Source organism: Nymphalis io, chromosome 1, assembly GCF_905147045.1.
Source record: "Nymphalis io chromosome 1, ilAglIoxx1.1, whole genome shotgun sequence".
Taxonomy (NCBI): domain Eukaryota; kingdom Metazoa; phylum Arthropoda; class Insecta; order Lepidoptera; family Nymphalidae; genus Nymphalis; species Nymphalis io.
Genome location: NC_065888.1, coordinates 10,097,843 through 10,116,129, shown reverse-complemented (window position 1 = coordinate 10,116,129; position 18,287 = coordinate 10,097,843). Strand labels below are relative to the sequence as shown.

Here is an 18,287-nt window from a genome sequence, read left to right as displayed (position 1 = left end):
GTGTTTTTATTATATACCTAATATGTTTGTTTGTCTATGTTTAAACAGCACCCAAACAAGCTGACAAACGGCTTATACGTGTCAAGAATAAAAAAATAATAATATTAAGTTGTTATAAAGAAATAAATTAAAAAAGAGGAAGTTCAATTCTAATTCAGTTTACAAAATTTGACCTATAACACATAACAAACTAACAAACATCCCAAGTTATATAAATGCTTGTAATGAAAAAACTAACTTTGCAACAAAAGAAATATAATTTTACAATATATAAACAACACGGAAGTACGTTTTTTTCCTTTATCTTCTCTAATATACTATTCTAAAATTATGAGACAAATACGTGCAATTCAAATTTTCAACATATTTTCAAATTTCTCCAGGAATTACAATGTCTAGTTTAGATGACTTAAGGTATTCTTGCTGCTTGCCAAGATACCTTGTATGGCGAATACCAAATGATGGAGCTGGAATTGTTCTTTTTGGGTACATGAACTGAAATTTTCAAATACATGGTTATAAATATGCTTGAATGAACCAGCAATTTTAATTTACTTTGTATTTTACAAGAAAGGTTGCTTTGTATTTTACTGTAAAGTTGGTAGTATGAAAACATAAATTTTTGCTTATCCCTTGAGAAAATCTATTGTATTTTCTATTCTTTCTTGCCGTATGGTATAAGATATTTAAGTATTACCAGTTCGTTACATTCGATTATTACTTTCAACGAATATAGATGGATATAACTGAATTTTGGTATATCCAATATAACGATTATATATATTATATGTCAGAAAATGTCAATTAATCCAAATATATCTTAACTGTAAAAAATGTATAGTTTGTATATAAAGATCTTAAATATGAAGAAGTAATTAATAGTTTTACCTTTTTCTCGCAATAAGTGTTCGGAGGTGGAACTTTAGCAGGCTTTAATGATCTATAAGGTGCTCCAAATGAATAAGCTGGTTTATTTTTCTGAACATATTCAAATTTAGGCTCATGGTCACCTGGACTTGGATATATTTGAGTACTCAATTCTTTTACAGTACTGCCAAAAGTAAATGCTGGAAAACTCCTTAAAACAAAAAGAGTGGGTAAGAAATTGTAATACTTGCAAATTTACTTTGCAAGTCACTGTATTTTTATTGTTGACTTCCTCGTTGGTCTAGTAGCTAGATGTGAGGCTGAAGACCCGGAGGTCCTGGGTTCAAATCCCAGGTCGGGAAAATAAAAATGTATTGGGTTGCCGAAAATTCTCAATATCAGCCTGGAAGTTGGAAATGTGTACACTCCTGTGCCTCGGAAAGCACGTAAAGCCGTTGGTCCTGCGCCTGAACTCTTTCCCGTCGTGTCGAATTGCCGTCCCATCGAATTATGAGAGTCAGGGAATAGACAATGCACTTATGTCTGCGCACATACTTGTGCACTATAATATGTCCTGCGCAGTTGGCTCATCTCGTTTGAGATTGACCGCCGTGGCTGAAATCAGTCTGGAGAACATTATTTTTATCGTATTCCTATATAGCAGCTTCAGCAACGGGCTGATAAGTTTAATTTACGTGGAAATTGCGCCCAATTTTTTCCCATTGGGGCAGCACAGTGGGACCCTTATCCACCTAGCTACGCAACTGTTTGTTAATACTATTAACAGCAATGTAGTTTTAAGATTCGAAATTGAAAATTTGCTCCATTAAGATTTGATAAAAGAAAATGAAATGTAAAGAATATATTTTTAAGTCTTAATTATTTCTCACGTTCTTGTTGATATAATTATGACTACATTTACTTTTTTCCTGGCATCCGTGGCCAGTACATGTTTGGCGATGGAGTCCACTGGTCCCATGGTTGGTATGGCGGTTTCGCTGCAGGGCGCATGGTATATACTGGAGGTCGTTTATACATTATCTCATTACGAGGTTTATATATACCAGGTCCTGGACCTTTCATATTCTCATCTGGAGGTTTAATTCGAGGAGATACAACACCGTGTTTGATTTTGTAATTACCTAAAAATAAGAATAAATAAAAACAAAATTAAATGATATTTCAGTACTACAATCTTAAAATTATATTTATAGTTACCTTTTCGCCCGAAACCACTCGTGTCTAGCAGAGGAGCTGATTTCAAAATTGGTGGTTTACTTTGACAGTAAGGTGTGCGATGCCCAAATGTAAATGCAGGAGCCCGTTTTATAAGTGAATATCCTTTACCACCTTAAAACATTTTTGAACGTTAAATAAAGTCAAATTGATATTGAATTATAAAATACATTCATCTAAAACACTGTTATTGATTTTTTTACTTGAGCAAATCGTAGACGTATAATATAATGACTATTCCAAGTTCAATGAAATATTTACCGATTGTATGTAAGTGTTAATGCTGCCAACAAATTTTATTTCAATTTCAACCGACCAATTGAGCTGACATTTTCAAGTAATTTTGCTTGTCTATCTTAGCTAGCTTTGGTTTTACTAATACCTTTCTAGGAAATGTTTAAATTATAATTTTATTATTTAAACAAAGTTTAATTTTAGAAAACAAGCAGACGACACTTTCCTCTGTACAAATTTTGGTATGCTTTTGATCTTTTGTAAGTTTCAAATATAGTGTTAAATAAAATTGTAATAAGAATTAAGCAGGTATTTCAAAAAGCGTCCCACGTCCCGTAACATAGCCGCACTCGTTTACTCAAATTAAAAAATGGTCTGATCATTAAGTCAATGACAAGAAACAATTTCCTTGGCATTCTTACTTGTAAGGGCTATAAAAATAATTACACTCACAAAATATTTCTGGTGTTTCATAGTGATTTGGTCCTGGACATTTTAGAGCACAGGAAACTGGACCACGACTTTTAGTTGGCTTCGCTGGAACTTGTTTTACCAATTTAGCTCTACACTCCCAACCCCACATCATCCGTTAATATTATAATTTATTATTTTATTATATTAGTAAATAAATTGAGATAAAATTAACTAGAAAACTTCCTGAGGTTATTAAATCAATAATTTTTGACGGATAATAAATCACTATTAGTTTTAAATTAGGCCAGTTATAATTTAAAACTAGTTATTGTTGACTCGATGTTGCGTTTGTTATAAATTAAAAATGTTATGTTTGTATTATAATCGTAAAAACAAATGGATAGTTAGTATCCGCCCATCAGATATTATACCACTGCAATTCTATAACCCGAATTCAATACCATCCTTCAAAAAATGTAACAATATAGTCAGTAAGTACTCTTCACAGATCTTAATGCGGTAAATTATGAAATATCATGAGGTTCGAGACTACTGTTTAAAGTATAGCTTGATGTACATGAAAAAAATACGTTGTCTATGTGGGTTCATCCGTTTGAACCAAAGTTTACTGGGATGCAAGGCTGGTAGAAAAGCGACCCGATGGCGAAGATATAGATCATTCTTGGTACTATGTTTTTCTTTATTAGGACTGATAAAAGTCTTGATTTTGAGAGTTTAAGGACACTCTTGACGTTTATCTTTTGATTTGTTATTGAGGTAGAACGGTCCAGGCCGGCCCACAGTGGGGGTAAGAGGTTTACTGTCGCCTTAGGCCGGTTCCTACGAAATATAGGAGGGCTGGAAAGTAAGAACCAAATGTAAGAGGTTATATATATTTTTAAAGAGTTTTATACATATTAAAAAAATATCTAAATCAAACATACTTAAGATTTAGTAGTAGTGTAAACTATTCTAGTGTGCCGACAGATAGACAGAAGAGTTACTATCGCTTTTATAACACTAGTATAGATTTTATTTTTTAATTTTGCCATAGAATATGTTATAGGAATATGTAATTGAGAATCAAGTAAAGTATAACTGTGTTAATTAATTATGCCTAAACTTATATCTATTTTTTTTAAATCAGAAAAATGTTTAGCGTGAAAAAAAACTTATATACGTCAAGCCCCGATGTTACAGTAGCGTGTTAAAAATACAAAAACATAAGGTCGAGAATCTATTGACCTATATTCATTGCACTTTAGACTTTGACACTAGTCATAAGGTTGTAATGTTAATAGGAAATAAAGGAAATTAAGTTACGATTTTTCGACTTGAGACACTGCGGTATTTGGGATGAGAAGATATCGTGTAGCTTCCCGAACGCTGCCCAGCCGAGTTGAATTCGACGATTGACCTCTTTCTCGAAGTTGGACCTACCTAGTTGGATGGTCTGACCTAGGTAGACATAGTTGTCTACAACTTCGAGTGCAGAATTTCCAACCTTGACTTGAGTGGGTGCAACATGGATGTTCGACATGATTTTCTTCTTGTCCATGTTCATTTTTAGACCCACTTGTTGGGAAACCCTGCTGAGGTCATCGAGCATAGTGCCGAGGTCTTCCAAGGTCTCGGCCATAATTACGATGTCATCGGCAAATCGAAGATGAGTGATGTACTCGCTGTTGATATTGATGCCAAGTCCGTTCCAGTCCAGAAGCTTGAAAACATCTTCCAATGCAGCGGTAAACAGTTTCGGAGATATCACGTCTCCCTGTCTTACACCTCTCTGCAGTTGGATAGGTTTTGAGTTCCGATCCTGGAGTCGGATCGACATGGTGGCGTTCTCATACAAGCACTTTAACACCCTGATATACCGATAATCAATTTGGCACCTTTGAAGAGAATTCAGCACGGCCCAGGTTTCGATCGAATCAAAGGCTTTCTCATAATCCACAAACGCTAAGCAAAGTGGCTGGTTATACTCCTCAGTCTTCTGTATAACTTGCCGCAGCGTATGTATGTGGTCTATGGTGCTAAAGCCTTTCCGGAATCCGGCTTGTTCGGGTGGCTGGAAGTCGTCAAGCCTTTGCTCGAGACGATTCGTAATCACTCTCGAAAACAACTTGTAAACATGACTCAGCAGTGAGATGGGCCTGTAATTCTTCAGAAGGGTTTTGCCGTGTGGTGACGGCGACGAATATCACCACCCCATCTCATCCCGTGGGGGGCGTAGAAGTCGACCCGAGGGAATATACACCAGAGAACGGGCAGCAGCGTCTCTCTGAGTACTATGACTAACTTACTGCGATCGCCAACCCGTCTGCCAAGCGTGGCGATTATGGCATATCCCCTCATGATTCGCGCAACTAAACCACGGCCCCTAGTCCCCGGCAGCCCTGCTATTCCTAGCCTTGGTAACAGCTGTGGTAACGGCGGGGCAGGGGGTGCTAAGAATCCCCGGCAGATTTCGTGTTACCAACACCGACGACCTCTGGCCCTGGCAACATATAACACGCGTACACTGCAGACCGACGAGAAGATCATCGAACTGGAGGAAGAATTGAGCAGGTTACACTGAGATATCGTCGGATTATCCGAAGTCCGAAGACAGGGGGAGGATACGATGATCCTGAAATCCGGTAACCTTCTCTATTTCCGAGAGGGCGATCAACTGTCTCAAGGTGGTGTCGGATTCATAGTCCACAAGTACCTCGTTAACAACGTTGTGAAAATCGAGAGCGTGTCGGCTAGGGTGGCGTACCTTATACTCAGAATCACCAAGCGGTATTCTTTGAAGGTCATACAGGTATACGCGCCGACTTCGACACACTCCGACGAAGAGGTTGAGGTCATATATGAGGATTTATCTAAAGCCATACATACCAACAAGACTCATTTCACTGTTGTAATGGGGGACTTTAACGCGAAGCTGGGCAAACGATTCGGTGATGAGTTAAAGGTGGGACCTCATGGAATTGGAGACCGCAACCCTCGGTACCAGATGTTGGCCGACTTTATTTAGAAGGAGGGACTCTTTATGATGAACTCTTTTTTCAAGAAGCCAGGTCAGCGTAAATGGACCTGGGTGAGCCCTGATGGGAAAACCAAGAATGAGATAGACTTCATCTTGTCGACGAGAAGACAAATATTTAATGACGTCTCCGTGATCAATGCAGTCAAAACTGGGAGCGATCACAGACTCGTAAGAGGCTCGTTTAATATCAATGTTAAACTCCAGAGGTCCCGACTGATGAAGTCTACGCTCCGACCATCACCTCTTCAAATCCGAAATCCCGAAGCCTTTCAGCTCGAACTCCAAAACCGATTCGATTGCCTAGCAGACTGCGAGGAAGTCACACACAACGACAGGCTTGTGGAAACTGTCCGTACGGCTGGGTCTAAGACCTTCAAGACCAGCCGTACAAAAGGAACCAAAAAGATCTCTGCCTCTACCCTACGGTTTATGGAGGAAAGACGGAAAATGATTCTGACGTCCCCAGCTGATGCTGCCGGCTATCGGCTGATCAACAGAGAGATTTCAAAGTCTCTAACGACACTCGCCAATTTAATACAATGCGCATTAAAGAGGCCATCGAGCGGAACAAAGGCTCTAAAGTGTTCGCCAGAGATCTGTCTGTTGGTCAGAGTCAACTGACAAGGCTGAAAACTGAGGATGGCAGAATAGTCACGTCAAGATCTGAGCTATTGGAAGAGGTTGAGAAGTTCTACGGTCAGCTGTACACGACAGCTCAATCACCTTAAAGTAGTCATGCTGCAGATCCCAGAGCAAGACTAACCCGACACTACACTGAAGATTTTCAGGACGTCAGTCTTTTCGAGATTAGAATGGCTCTCGGACAACTCAAAAACAACAAGGCACCTGGTGATGATGGTATTACAGCCGAGCTTCTGAAGGCGGGTGGTACACCGATCCTCAGGGCTCTTCAGAGGCTTTTTAACTTCGTCATTGCCAAAGGTCAAACGCCAAAAGCATGGCACAGAAGTGTGGTGGACCAGTGTGTGTTGCCAGTGATGACTTATGGATCAGAGACGTGGTCGCTCACAATGGGCCTCATAAGAAGGCTCAAGGTCACTCAAAGGGCAATGGAGAGGGCTATGCTCGGAGTTTCTCTGCGAGATCGAATCAGAAATGATGAAATCCGCAGGTGAACCAAAGTAACCGACATAGCCCGAAGAATTGCTAAACTGTAGTGGCAGTGAGCGGGGCACATTGCTCGCAGAACCGATGGCCGCTGGGGCAGAAAGGCTCTCGAGTGGCGACCACGAACCGGAAGACGCAGCGTGGGCAGGCCCCCTACAAGGTGGACCGACGACTTAGAACGAGTCGCGGGAAGCCGTTAGATGCGGGCAGCGCAAGATCGGCAAACGTGGAAATCCTTGGGGGAGGCCTTTGTCCAGCAGTGGACGTCTTTCGGCTGGTGATGAAGTTACGATTGTTGTTTAAATATGCTGAGGCTTTGGAGAACAGAAGATAGTTAAAAAAAATGTAATCCTCAATAGCACAAAGATGGTCGCCTAGCGATGTGATAGTCGCAAGTTCTAACCCATTAGGCTAGTATGATAACCAATCCTAATAGCAAAAAGCTTCTTAGAAGGGAAAATAGGTATATAGCGTTCTGGCTTGTACAATATTCTTTTTTTTTAATTAAAATAGATATGTAAATGCATTCAATAATATGATCAATTATTAGACATTGTATTAAGAATACTGTACAGTAACAGAATTTTTTAGCTAAAGGCTCTTTGAAAACTTGATTATTTATATTTCGATAAAACTTGTAACCTGCCCCTGTATCATTTTTGGTGGTTTGACTTAACCGTAACTACTTTTAAGTCAAACCTACTACTAGTACTTTAAAGTATTCTTATTTACATTTTGTTAAAATATATCCCCACTTTGTTTATGTATAAGAGAAAACACGATTATAATGAGTTCAGAGTATTTTATAATATTTCATCCACAATATACAATCCACATTCGATGCATTATATTAAAATTTTTTCCATAAAAATTAAATCTTGAACTCTTGCTATCGAGTAAATATAATTTTAAATTTGATATTTCTCAAATAATTTGTAATAAGATAGAACTAAAACAAAATATTGAAATATAAATGACTACATTCACAACACACACACTAAAAACATTTTATTGATTGGCATTACATTGGCATGCAAAAACATTTGTTTTTTAAATATTGTCTGTTTGTTTTACACATATCACGTGTTAGGTTTTAATAGCTCACTAGCTACCCGTCTAGGATACACACAGGAAAATAAGGATATGTAAAACTTTTTTATCGTAATCTAAATACGCCAGCATTTCAAACCAAATTCAAGGCAAGAAAAAGCATCCATACTCATATAACTTTACTGACTTAAGCACGTCAGTAATGTTCCCAGTCTTCTAAAACAATCAAAGTCATATTTTAGCCAATTCACACAAAACAATAAGGAATTATACAGCTAAAAAATGAGAATCCGTCCGGTTGTTTTTAGTTTATCGGGTTCTGACGCGGCGGGGATTCTTTGTTTTATAAAACACATGTAGTGATATGGTGTTTAAAAGTATTAGATTAACGTAAGCAAAGTTTCATCACACAAATTCTACTTGACTGCCTCTTGTACTGTGTGGACTGTTCAGCTCCAGATTTAAGACCCTTATCTGGTTCCAAGTTTGAACCAAAAAAAACGTTTTAAATCGGGTTTCATTGTCAAGATTGCGCCTATCCCTGTACACTCGTTCACATCAATTCAATCTTATAATAATAGAACAAATACACAATGATCTTGAATTTACTTCCACAATCGTGCCCTATTATATCTCCGTATCAGTTTGAAGGAACATTATTATTATTTAATTATATTATACTTATCTTATTCTGTTGACGAGTAAATGCGACACTAATACTCTAAGTTCCTACTAATAATGACAACAAACGTCAAACCTAAAAACGAATAACGCGTTTTTCGACATTTACTTTTTTTTATTGTAATAATATAAAGTTTAATCAAGCTAATCCTCAACTAAAAAGTCATATAATAAAAGCTTTGTAACAGATAATCTCAAAACTATTGTTGAATTTTGTACCTGATCAAAAATATAATGTATCAATTGGAATTAAAAACAAAGTATCTATATATTTCTATGAAGTCATGTCATTTTAAGAATATTTTTTAGCATCCAACCAATGACCGAATTCTAATAGTTATAATAGAAAATTTTCAATACTTTAATGGTATTGATAGTCTTGCTATGTAAAGGGCACCTTCAATTTTCAGGCAATTCATTCCGACTTCTTGGTATTTTACAATATACAATTCTAGAGAAACATTTAATATTTATTTGAATGGAAAATATGAATGATACCGAAAAACATATTTTGTTAAAATATATATAATTATTTTTTTTATAAAGTATAGAAATATTTAAAAATAAACAAGCGTTTTGTAGTATCAATAAAATAGCGTAATAACTAGCTAATAACGATAAAAATAACAAAATCAAACATAAAATTCTCGATAAAATTTCTACGGTCCAGGAAATTGAGCTGCACCGGATATCGTCGCACCGGAACGGCGTACGATGGAGGAATGGCTTCCGGTCGAGGTGGGCCACCTTTATTATTCCACTATTTTCTATTTGTAAAACTAAGAAAAGGCTTTGTTTAACAAGTTCATATTGCCTTCCAAATATAATGATAACTAATGAGCTCATTTTTGAGCTATATTTAACTTTTATTGATATAATTTTCTATTATGTATAATAATAATATTGAAAAAAATACTGTTTTGTTAATAATCGTGTTCCAAGTTTTAAATATGTGTATTAAACACTATTCTATCGATCTTACCTATTTTAAAATGATGTGATAAATAGGTGTTGTCTTCGTGTTTTACGATTAACACAAAGGTCAGTTAAAACGATCATTGAAAAATACTCACCCTCGAGCCTTTGTGATTAGAGAGGGCATACCCTCTCTAATCACAAAGGCTCGAGGCAGAGATACGATTCAGACCTTTTCAAATTCACTGATCTTGTCAATAGAACACCTAAGCTGGCAACTAGTTTGACCATTGTCTAACGTTGCCAATCAGAGGAATATTTCTGACAGAATTTTTAACAAATTGCTTACAAAAATATTGTTTAATAATAAATTTTTCATTAAGTTTAAGAATATTCAGTGGTGCTTGGCCGGGTGTGAACCCACGATCATCGATTAAGATTCATGCGTTCTAACCACTGGGCCATCTCAGCTCGACATTTCAATAACGGGATAAATATCTAAATTTCCTTTGATTTTTTTTATCGTCGGGATATACAGCAGTCTATATTAGACTATATAGTATAGACTTTACTCGTAAGTACAAGAAAAAAATATAAATGCGTTTATAAAAATTTCCGTGTTTATTTTGCCTAAGTACTGAATCTATATATGCTTCATCTAATATAAATAAATAATTATATTTTATAAATAAAACATAATATGTATTATTTTGCTACTCCCCTTTAAAAAAAATGCTATATCTCGCAAAAGAGAACGATGACACAATCTCGCTCTCAATTGAATTAGTCTGTAGCTTTCAGATCAATAATTTAAGATGTTTATAAAGTTAGTAGACAAGCGTCGGTCTTCATTTCTCGGAATGTTTTCGTTTTGTTAGTCAATTTAGGGAGAATTCGACTTCGAAAAGTTTCTATCGTGTATGTAATGGCTGGGGAAATATGTAAGTGTGATATTTCTCGAGCAAAATAAATAATATATGTTCGTTTAAGAATTTAGTAATGTAATTGGATCTTAACCAGAACCTGAAAACATATTTATTGAAAACATATTTATTTAGTTATTGATAATGCGGTTGTGAATAAACACATGTCGTTCAGTTCAAGATTTGGCGTTAGGAGAATGCCTCCGCTGCTCCGATCCGCCGAAGAAGACCGGGGAGAAGGCGTCGGCGCTATGCGCACCTTCTTCTACATAAGCGTCGCCGGGTATAGATGGGTTCTCTGTATCCCGGGAACCCAACTAGCTACCGCTAGGTACCACTGGTTTTTTGTGAGACTAGTTTAACAAATTCAAGGTCATATAGACTACTATAAAAAAAAAAACGTTTTTAAAATATACCTACAAAAATGATACTTAAGTTCAGTTTAAAATTACGAGCTTGATTGATATCGAAGTGCAAAAAATAACTTTGTCTTATTTTACACTTAAATTTATAACGATACTAACTTATCGAACATGCCAAGTTACTTTTTAAAGTCTTTGTCTCTATTTGTTACCAAGAGTTTGTGTATCGCGTAAAAACGAATAAGGATATATTATATAATTTGTCATATTCTCTTATAATATCCTGTCTGTTATCTACTTATACCCTACATGTCAAAAAGCAGAAGTTATATTATAAATAGGTGAACGGTGAGTTGGAGGAAATGAAGATTGGAGTATAGGTTCTTCTGTAGGTAGCGAGGTGAGTGAATAGGAGATTAGTAATATATTCTATTGATTTAGTATAACAATTGTATGCCGTTATTTATTAAGTGCAATTATTAATAGATTGAAAATTTAAGGCATTTATTGTAACAGCTAAAATAATATTTTAATTGTTAACAAAATTATCACACACAGAAAAGGTGTATTAAAAAAATCTAAATTACTTCTAAATCTACGAGACTGAAGTGTTAGCCAATATATACCTGATATTTGAATAAAAAGTTGCATAAATTAATAACAAAGAAATTTACCGGCCCGCCCTTTGGAAAAACTTTTCAGTTTCAATTGACTTTCACAGCTCGACTGAAGTTTCAGAGGTTCACCTCATTTAATACACGCCTGACCTATTTTAAATGTATAGAAAAGGGGACAAGCACTTCAGTATAAATTGAATAATTAAATATTTCAGTTGTAGCTTTATTTTTTCTAGTTTATCCCAGGTATAGAGTAATGTTTTCAAGTTTTTTTAATTTATATAGGAATGTAGACGAACAAATTGGCCACCCAATTTATATACATAAATATCTTTACGTATTATTATTATTCGATAAATCAATCAACAGCCTTTCGTAGTCCACTGCTAAACATAGTCCCCAAGTCCCAAGGTGCGCCAAAGCTCCTGGTCCTCCACCTTCCGCATCCAGTCGGTACCCGCCACCTTCTTAAGGTCATCGGTCCACCTAGCTGGAGGGCGCCCTACACTGCGTTTGCCGATCCGCGGTCTCCGCTCTACTCCGACTTGTCTGCTCCACCGGCCATCGGTCCTACGACATACTTGACCAGCCCACTGCCGCTAATTTTCAGCCTGCTAATTTTGCAAGCTATGTCGGTGACTCCGGTTCTTTTCCGGATAATCTCATTTCTGATCTTATCCTTCACAGATACTCCGAGCATAGCTCGCTCCGTAGCACGCTTCGCGACTTTGAATTTGTGGACTAGTTCCACAGTTAGTGTCCATGTTTTGGCACCGTATGTCATGGCAGGTAAGACGCAATCGTTGAAGACTTTCATCTTCAAACATTGCGGTATAGACGACGTGAGAAGTTTACGAAGGATGCCAAATGCTGCCCATCCCAAGCGAATTCTTCGATCGGCTTTCTTCTCGAAATTGTTCCTACCGACTTGTATAACCTGGCCTATTCCCTAACAACTTCGAGAGGTTTCCCTTCGACATATATCGGCCCCGGCACGACATGCCTATTGAACATGACCTTGGTCTTGTCTAAGTTCATACCGACACCGACACGCTGGGACTCTTCTATGATGACGATATCATCGCCAAATCGAAGGTATGAGATGTACTTGCCGTTTACATTGACTCCATAACCAGTCCAATCCAGCGTCTTGAAAACGTCTTCCAACGCGTTGGTGAACAGTTTCGGGGATATTACATCCCCCTGTCTCACCCCCCTGCGCATTTGGATCGCCTTCGTCTTACAGTCTTGGATGTGGACAGTACATTGTAGCGGCGTTGTATAGACATCTCAGTACCTCGATATATCTCCAATCGATTTGACATCTCTGCAATGAGTCGACCACTGTCCAGGTTTCGATGGAGTCAAACACTTTGTCGTAATGGTCGCATGGTAGGTCGGAGAGTAGACCTCATCATTGGCTTCGAAGATATCTAGAGTACCTCGAACCAAGTGGTGATCACTTCCGGTATTAAACCTGTTGATCACTGAGACATCTCTAAATATGTGCCTTTTATTCGAAATGATAAAGTCTATCTCGTTCCTTGTCACGTTATCGGGGCTTCGCCTAGTCCACCTCCTCTGGGGCTTCTTTTGAAAAAAAGAATTCATCAAAAAGAGCCCCTGCGCTTCGAGAAAGTTTACCAGCATTTGCCTCCTGTGATTTCTGCAGCTCAAGCCGTAATCTCCGGCTTTCGATTCACCCTACCTTGTACTACCACTTTAGCATTAAAGTCTCCCATAACAACATTGTAGTGGGCCTTCGAGTTGTTGTTGAGGGCCTTTGCGATGACCTCGTATATCGCTTCGACCATCTCATCAGAGTATGCCGAAGTTGGGGCATATACCTGTACGACCTTCAGAGAGTACCTGTCAGAAAGTTTTAGGACAAGGTACGCTACCCGGTTCGACACACTACTGATTTCCGCAATGCTGCTAATAAGATCCTTTTTGACTAGAAAACCGACACCACCCTGGGAGAGGTTATGACCTTCGCGGAAGTAGAGTAAGTTACCGGACTCTAGAGTTATCGTGTCCTCCCCCTGTCTTCGGACTTCAGATAACCCCAGTATATGCCAGTTTATATGACTTAACTCTACTTCTAATTCGGCGAGGTGATGGTACAGCCTTATCGAACGTCCTTTGTACGTTGCCATGTAAAGTCATTTTTTATGGTAGCCTGCTATGAACCAGTGATTCTTTGCACCCCCTGCCCTGCCAATACCGCGACCGCTACCTTGGTCGGGCCTAGCGGGCTTGCCGGTAACTGGGGGCCTTTTTTTGGGCGCATCTACCATTGAGGAGGGTTTGCCCATACTCACCGCGCTGGGCAGGCGTGTTGGCGAGCACAGTAGGGGGTAAGATGTTTATGGAGGGGACGCTGCTGCCCATCCCCCCTTTTCCCCATCCCTCAGTCGCTTCTTACAACACCCACGGGATGAGGTTGGAGGAGTACTATTCTAAGCCGGTACTCCACGGCAATTTCAAAAATTTCATTAGTTAAGAAGTGAAATCATAACAAACAAACTCACTATCACTTATAATATAGTAAAAATAGAGGACCGAAATATAACACATAATACACGCGCTATGCACACACAAGGGAGTAGTGAGCATGGCATTAAAGAAAAGGTCATACCGTTTGTCGTCACTGAGTACGATACGATCTGGCTATACGCCAGCCAGCGCACAGATAGACATATCATATCAAAATTTGCGACATAAAAAACGCCCTTATTTAATATAGACTCGTTTCTGTTACTTTGTAGTTTTTATGTATTCTATATGTTTGTTAACTGTTAATACAACAATACACTTTAATTAAGCATCTTCAGTTTCAAAAAACCCTTAGAAATAGCAATACCCTTGTTTTACAAACAATTGTTTTATTGAGCGAGGACAATTCACGTAAAAGTTGTCTTTGGGATTAATTAATTAAGAGTCAAAGAAGAAACTGCGGGTGGGCATTGTTAAAAAGTCAAACGATTCATTAAATTAAGTGGATCTGCTTGCGAACAGCAAAGCCATTGTAAGTTCGCATTAAGATTTTTTTTTACACAGACATTTAATTTATTATTGTTTTCGTATGGTTTTTTCCTTGTATTTGTTACAGGATAAAATAATAAAAGTAAATGATTAATATTTTTATTACTCGTAAAGTAAATATTTTTAGAACTTGCTTTCAAATACAATAATCGACGGTGTGAGTATCAGATCTCAAGATTACATATCTTGATATCTAGAACAGAAGAAACACATATCCACACACATTATCTCCCTATTATCGCTTATATCTTATACAACGAAAATATATGGTTGGACAAAGTTGTTTAGTAGCGATGTAAAAGTTACAAGTTCCTGACCTCTTGGTATTGAAAAAAAAACTTATTTTACAACTACATTTAGATGTTTGGACGATATTTTAATTGTATACGAAAGTCCAAACTATAACAAATTTTTTAACCGATTCTGTGTTTATTACAAGAATGTATGCATGCAGTGTTTATTTTTTTTTTTTTCATAATTCAAGATTTTTTTTTTCTCGCTGGAAAAACACATTTATGTGTTTCCCCCACATAAGGGGGTATGTGGGACTCGTCGGCGCTGAAGGCGCCGGAATACCCACTAAAAAAACAGCGGTACCCACTCCATCTTGTCGGGGGACGTCACGGGATTGCTTGCGCATACTACCGTACCGTCCCGACGGTTGGCCCGCTTCTGCGGGCCTCCAAATCCTAGGGGGTACTCGGGGTACAGAGACCCCCTGGCCCCGGCGACACTCATGACGTGAGGAGAAGATGCGCATAGCGCCGGCGTCTTCTCCCCGGTCTTCTTCGGCGAAGCGGGTCAGCGGAGGCACTCTCCTCGCGCTCCCGCTCCGCGGCCTCCTTCTGCGACATGACATTTTCGCAGAAGGAGACCATCTCCATCCAGCACCTTTCGCTACCAAGCATGGCATTTATCACGCTCGGCAGCGAGAGGTCTCCGCCGATTAAAGTCGCCAGGGAAAGGCGCTGAGGCCCCCAAGCGGCACACTCCATCAGAGTGTGGCATGCCGTGTCCGTAGGCGCACCACACTCGTGGCAGGAGGGCGTTACCTCCCGCCTGACTATTCCGTGCAGGTACTTACCGAAGCACCCATGTCCAGTAAGCACCTGAGTCAGTCTGAAGGTCAGTGTGCCGCCTTTTCTCGTTACTCAGCGACTCAAGTGAGGACGGATCGCCTCCACTGTCGCCAGGCCTGCTGATGGGGACCTCAGATCCTCCTCCCACCTGCGAATCAGGGCTTGCTGGGCGAGAGTCCTGATTCGCAGCACCTCTTCCAACCCTGGACGGTCGCCACGCGACCTCACTTCCGCCCGGAACCGGTACACTTCCGCGAGCACCTCCGCCTGGAGCTCCCAAGGCGGATCGCCCGCGAGAAGTGTTGCCGCCGTCCACGAATTGTCATAAACAACTGAATTAACCGAAATGAGTATTGCTCGTAAGAAAAAAAAAAAAAAACTTAATCGTTAATAATAATGCCAGATCTAGATCAGATCAGATGAGATTTTTAACGGTAAATTTAAACATTTACATTTAAACTTTAATGTAAATACACATACTCTTTGCCCTTTTACTCTCAAATTGGAAATTTGATATCATAGCCTGAGGTAATTATGGTTAAGCCTCAGAACACATCGACGATTTAATCGCTCGACATCGTAGCGTTGCTCAATCGCTATAAACGAATTTAAGTTTGTTTATCACGAAAGTAATATTAATTTGTTTTAATTAGTCATATTAAATTAAATACTAAAACGGAAAATTTGTTATTTCATTTTTACACGAATAAATTATTTATATTGTGAATTTGTGTAAGATTTCATTATTTAGAGATGAGATGAGATGTAGAACTTTCAATACTTACAAAAATAAAATGTATAAACGCGCTGATATATCAGCAGTATGTATAGACCTTACTGTATCATATTTCATCAGAAGCTTTCTACCGGTTAAGGCAGCGTAGCGGAAAATAGCTTCTTTGGTTCCCTTAAAGCACTGAGATAGACTGTAATCAATAAAACACTAACGAGATTTAAATCAAATAAAATAGAGATATAGTCGATTAATAGAAAACAAAAGATTACTTAAACCGAACCTAAAAAAACCATGTGTAAGTACTTACTGAACTAACTTAAATAATCTATAAACTTGATGGCATATATTTTTGCAGGCACGATTATTCTCAAGTCAAACACACTAAAGAGCAACACTCTCTATTAAAGTCGAGTGGACCAGTGTCATTACAATCTCAAGACCTAGTCCATTCCAACGGTAGGAAGTCTAGTTATACAAACTTTTGATATATATATTCCTTCTTATTTTCTGCTTATGTGTGTAACAACTTCACCGATGAAATAGTAGCAGGATATTAAATTATTAGAAGCATATATTTCAATATATCCAAAATCAAGAATCTGACTCATAAAATGCAAAAATAATAAAATATATTCTGAAAAGAGGGGACAACAAAATTAATATTTTTAACTAAATAAATTAAAGAATGAGTGTGTGACTGTGACCACCTAGCTACCACTCTAGCTTGTCACTCGCTTCACATTCAAAATTTAATTTTATGAAGTAGCGCTCATTAGCGTGGGGTCATGTCGCGCGAACTGGCAACTGACATGCTAGTCAGCGTGCTACTAGTGACGCATCGAAGTGACGCGCGTCACGAAATTTTATACTGACTTGCATTAACTGTTCTGTTTAAAATTAAGGATTACCTAGAATTTAATATAAAATGAATTTAACTTTTAATATTATTCGATAAAAATTGTACCATTACCTTAGTTTCCATATGAGACAAACTCAAAATGATTTTTGACTATTGAGAATTTGTAAGCAAGAGCAGTTTCGTCTATATCAGACGATGAAATTGTGTCAAGTGTATATTTTGTATCTTTGATAGGTCCTTTTGATGTACACCATATACATGGTACGTGTACCACGTATAGTACCACGTACTATACGTGGTACGTGTACCAGCCGTGTACCATATTCATGGTACGTGTACCAGCCATTCTATATACTATTTTAAAATAGCTTTATAGTCCCGCTACTTAGATTCTAGATAGACGCCACATATGAAGTAAATTAATCTTTTAACTTATAGCGAAATCGTATACCTCTACTATTCGATATACTGTTATGTTTCCTCAGAATGTGAATTGCAAACGCAAATGAAGTTAAAAACACAATGGTTCATCTAAGATCCATCCAGTATTTTATCTACTGGTTCAACTTGGTGAATATCTATTTAGAATTCGTTGATTCCATTCATTCATTCCTTATAAAAATGTAGCTGTAGCCATATTTGATGATGTAATTAAATTTTTGAAAAAGAGATCCTACTGATTTTGTTGCTGGTTTCTTTCGGTATCTACTTTCCGTACCGATGGTTGCTTAAATTTAATTTGATACTACAAAACAACGACATATTAGTGTTTGTAAAAACTAAGCTTTTAAAAATAATAATAACAATTACTATAATGAAATCATTCTACAAAGTAATGTCGTTCTTGACGTATCATTAGTTTTCCTGTGTCATTTTGAAATTAAACCAGCCAACTACCATTTTGACATGCATTCCAAAGTTTCGTTGCGCGTAGTGCTATTCTTCTGTCAACTACATATATGTAGAACCTACGGTCTAAACAGTCAAGCTATAGAATTAAAAAAGCCGAGTTTGTACGAAAAGTAAATAATAATTTTAATGAAATCAACACATTTATAAGAAAACATTTTTAACCGAGTTCAATAAAAAAGGAGGTCTCAATTC

The 18,287-nt window shown here is 37.9% G+C and overlaps 1 protein-coding gene across 1 annotated transcript; it reads right to left on the bottom strand.

Annotated features, from left to right (window-relative positions):
- Positions 1-295: 295 nt before the first annotated feature.
- LOC126768460 (uncharacterized) lies at positions 296-2,943 on the bottom strand. Its single transcript, XM_050486620.1, has 5 exons — positions 2,791-2,943; positions 2,086-2,217; positions 1,790-2,009; positions 889-1,078; positions 296-495 (listed from the first exon to the last, which is right to left on the bottom strand). The coding sequence occupies exons 1-5, from the start codon at positions 2,921-2,923 to the stop codon at positions 370-372; spliced, it is 801 nt and encodes a 266-aa protein (XP_050342577.1). The 5' UTR covers positions 2,924-2,943; the 3' UTR covers positions 296-369.
- Positions 2,944-18,287: the final 15,344 nt, after the last annotated feature.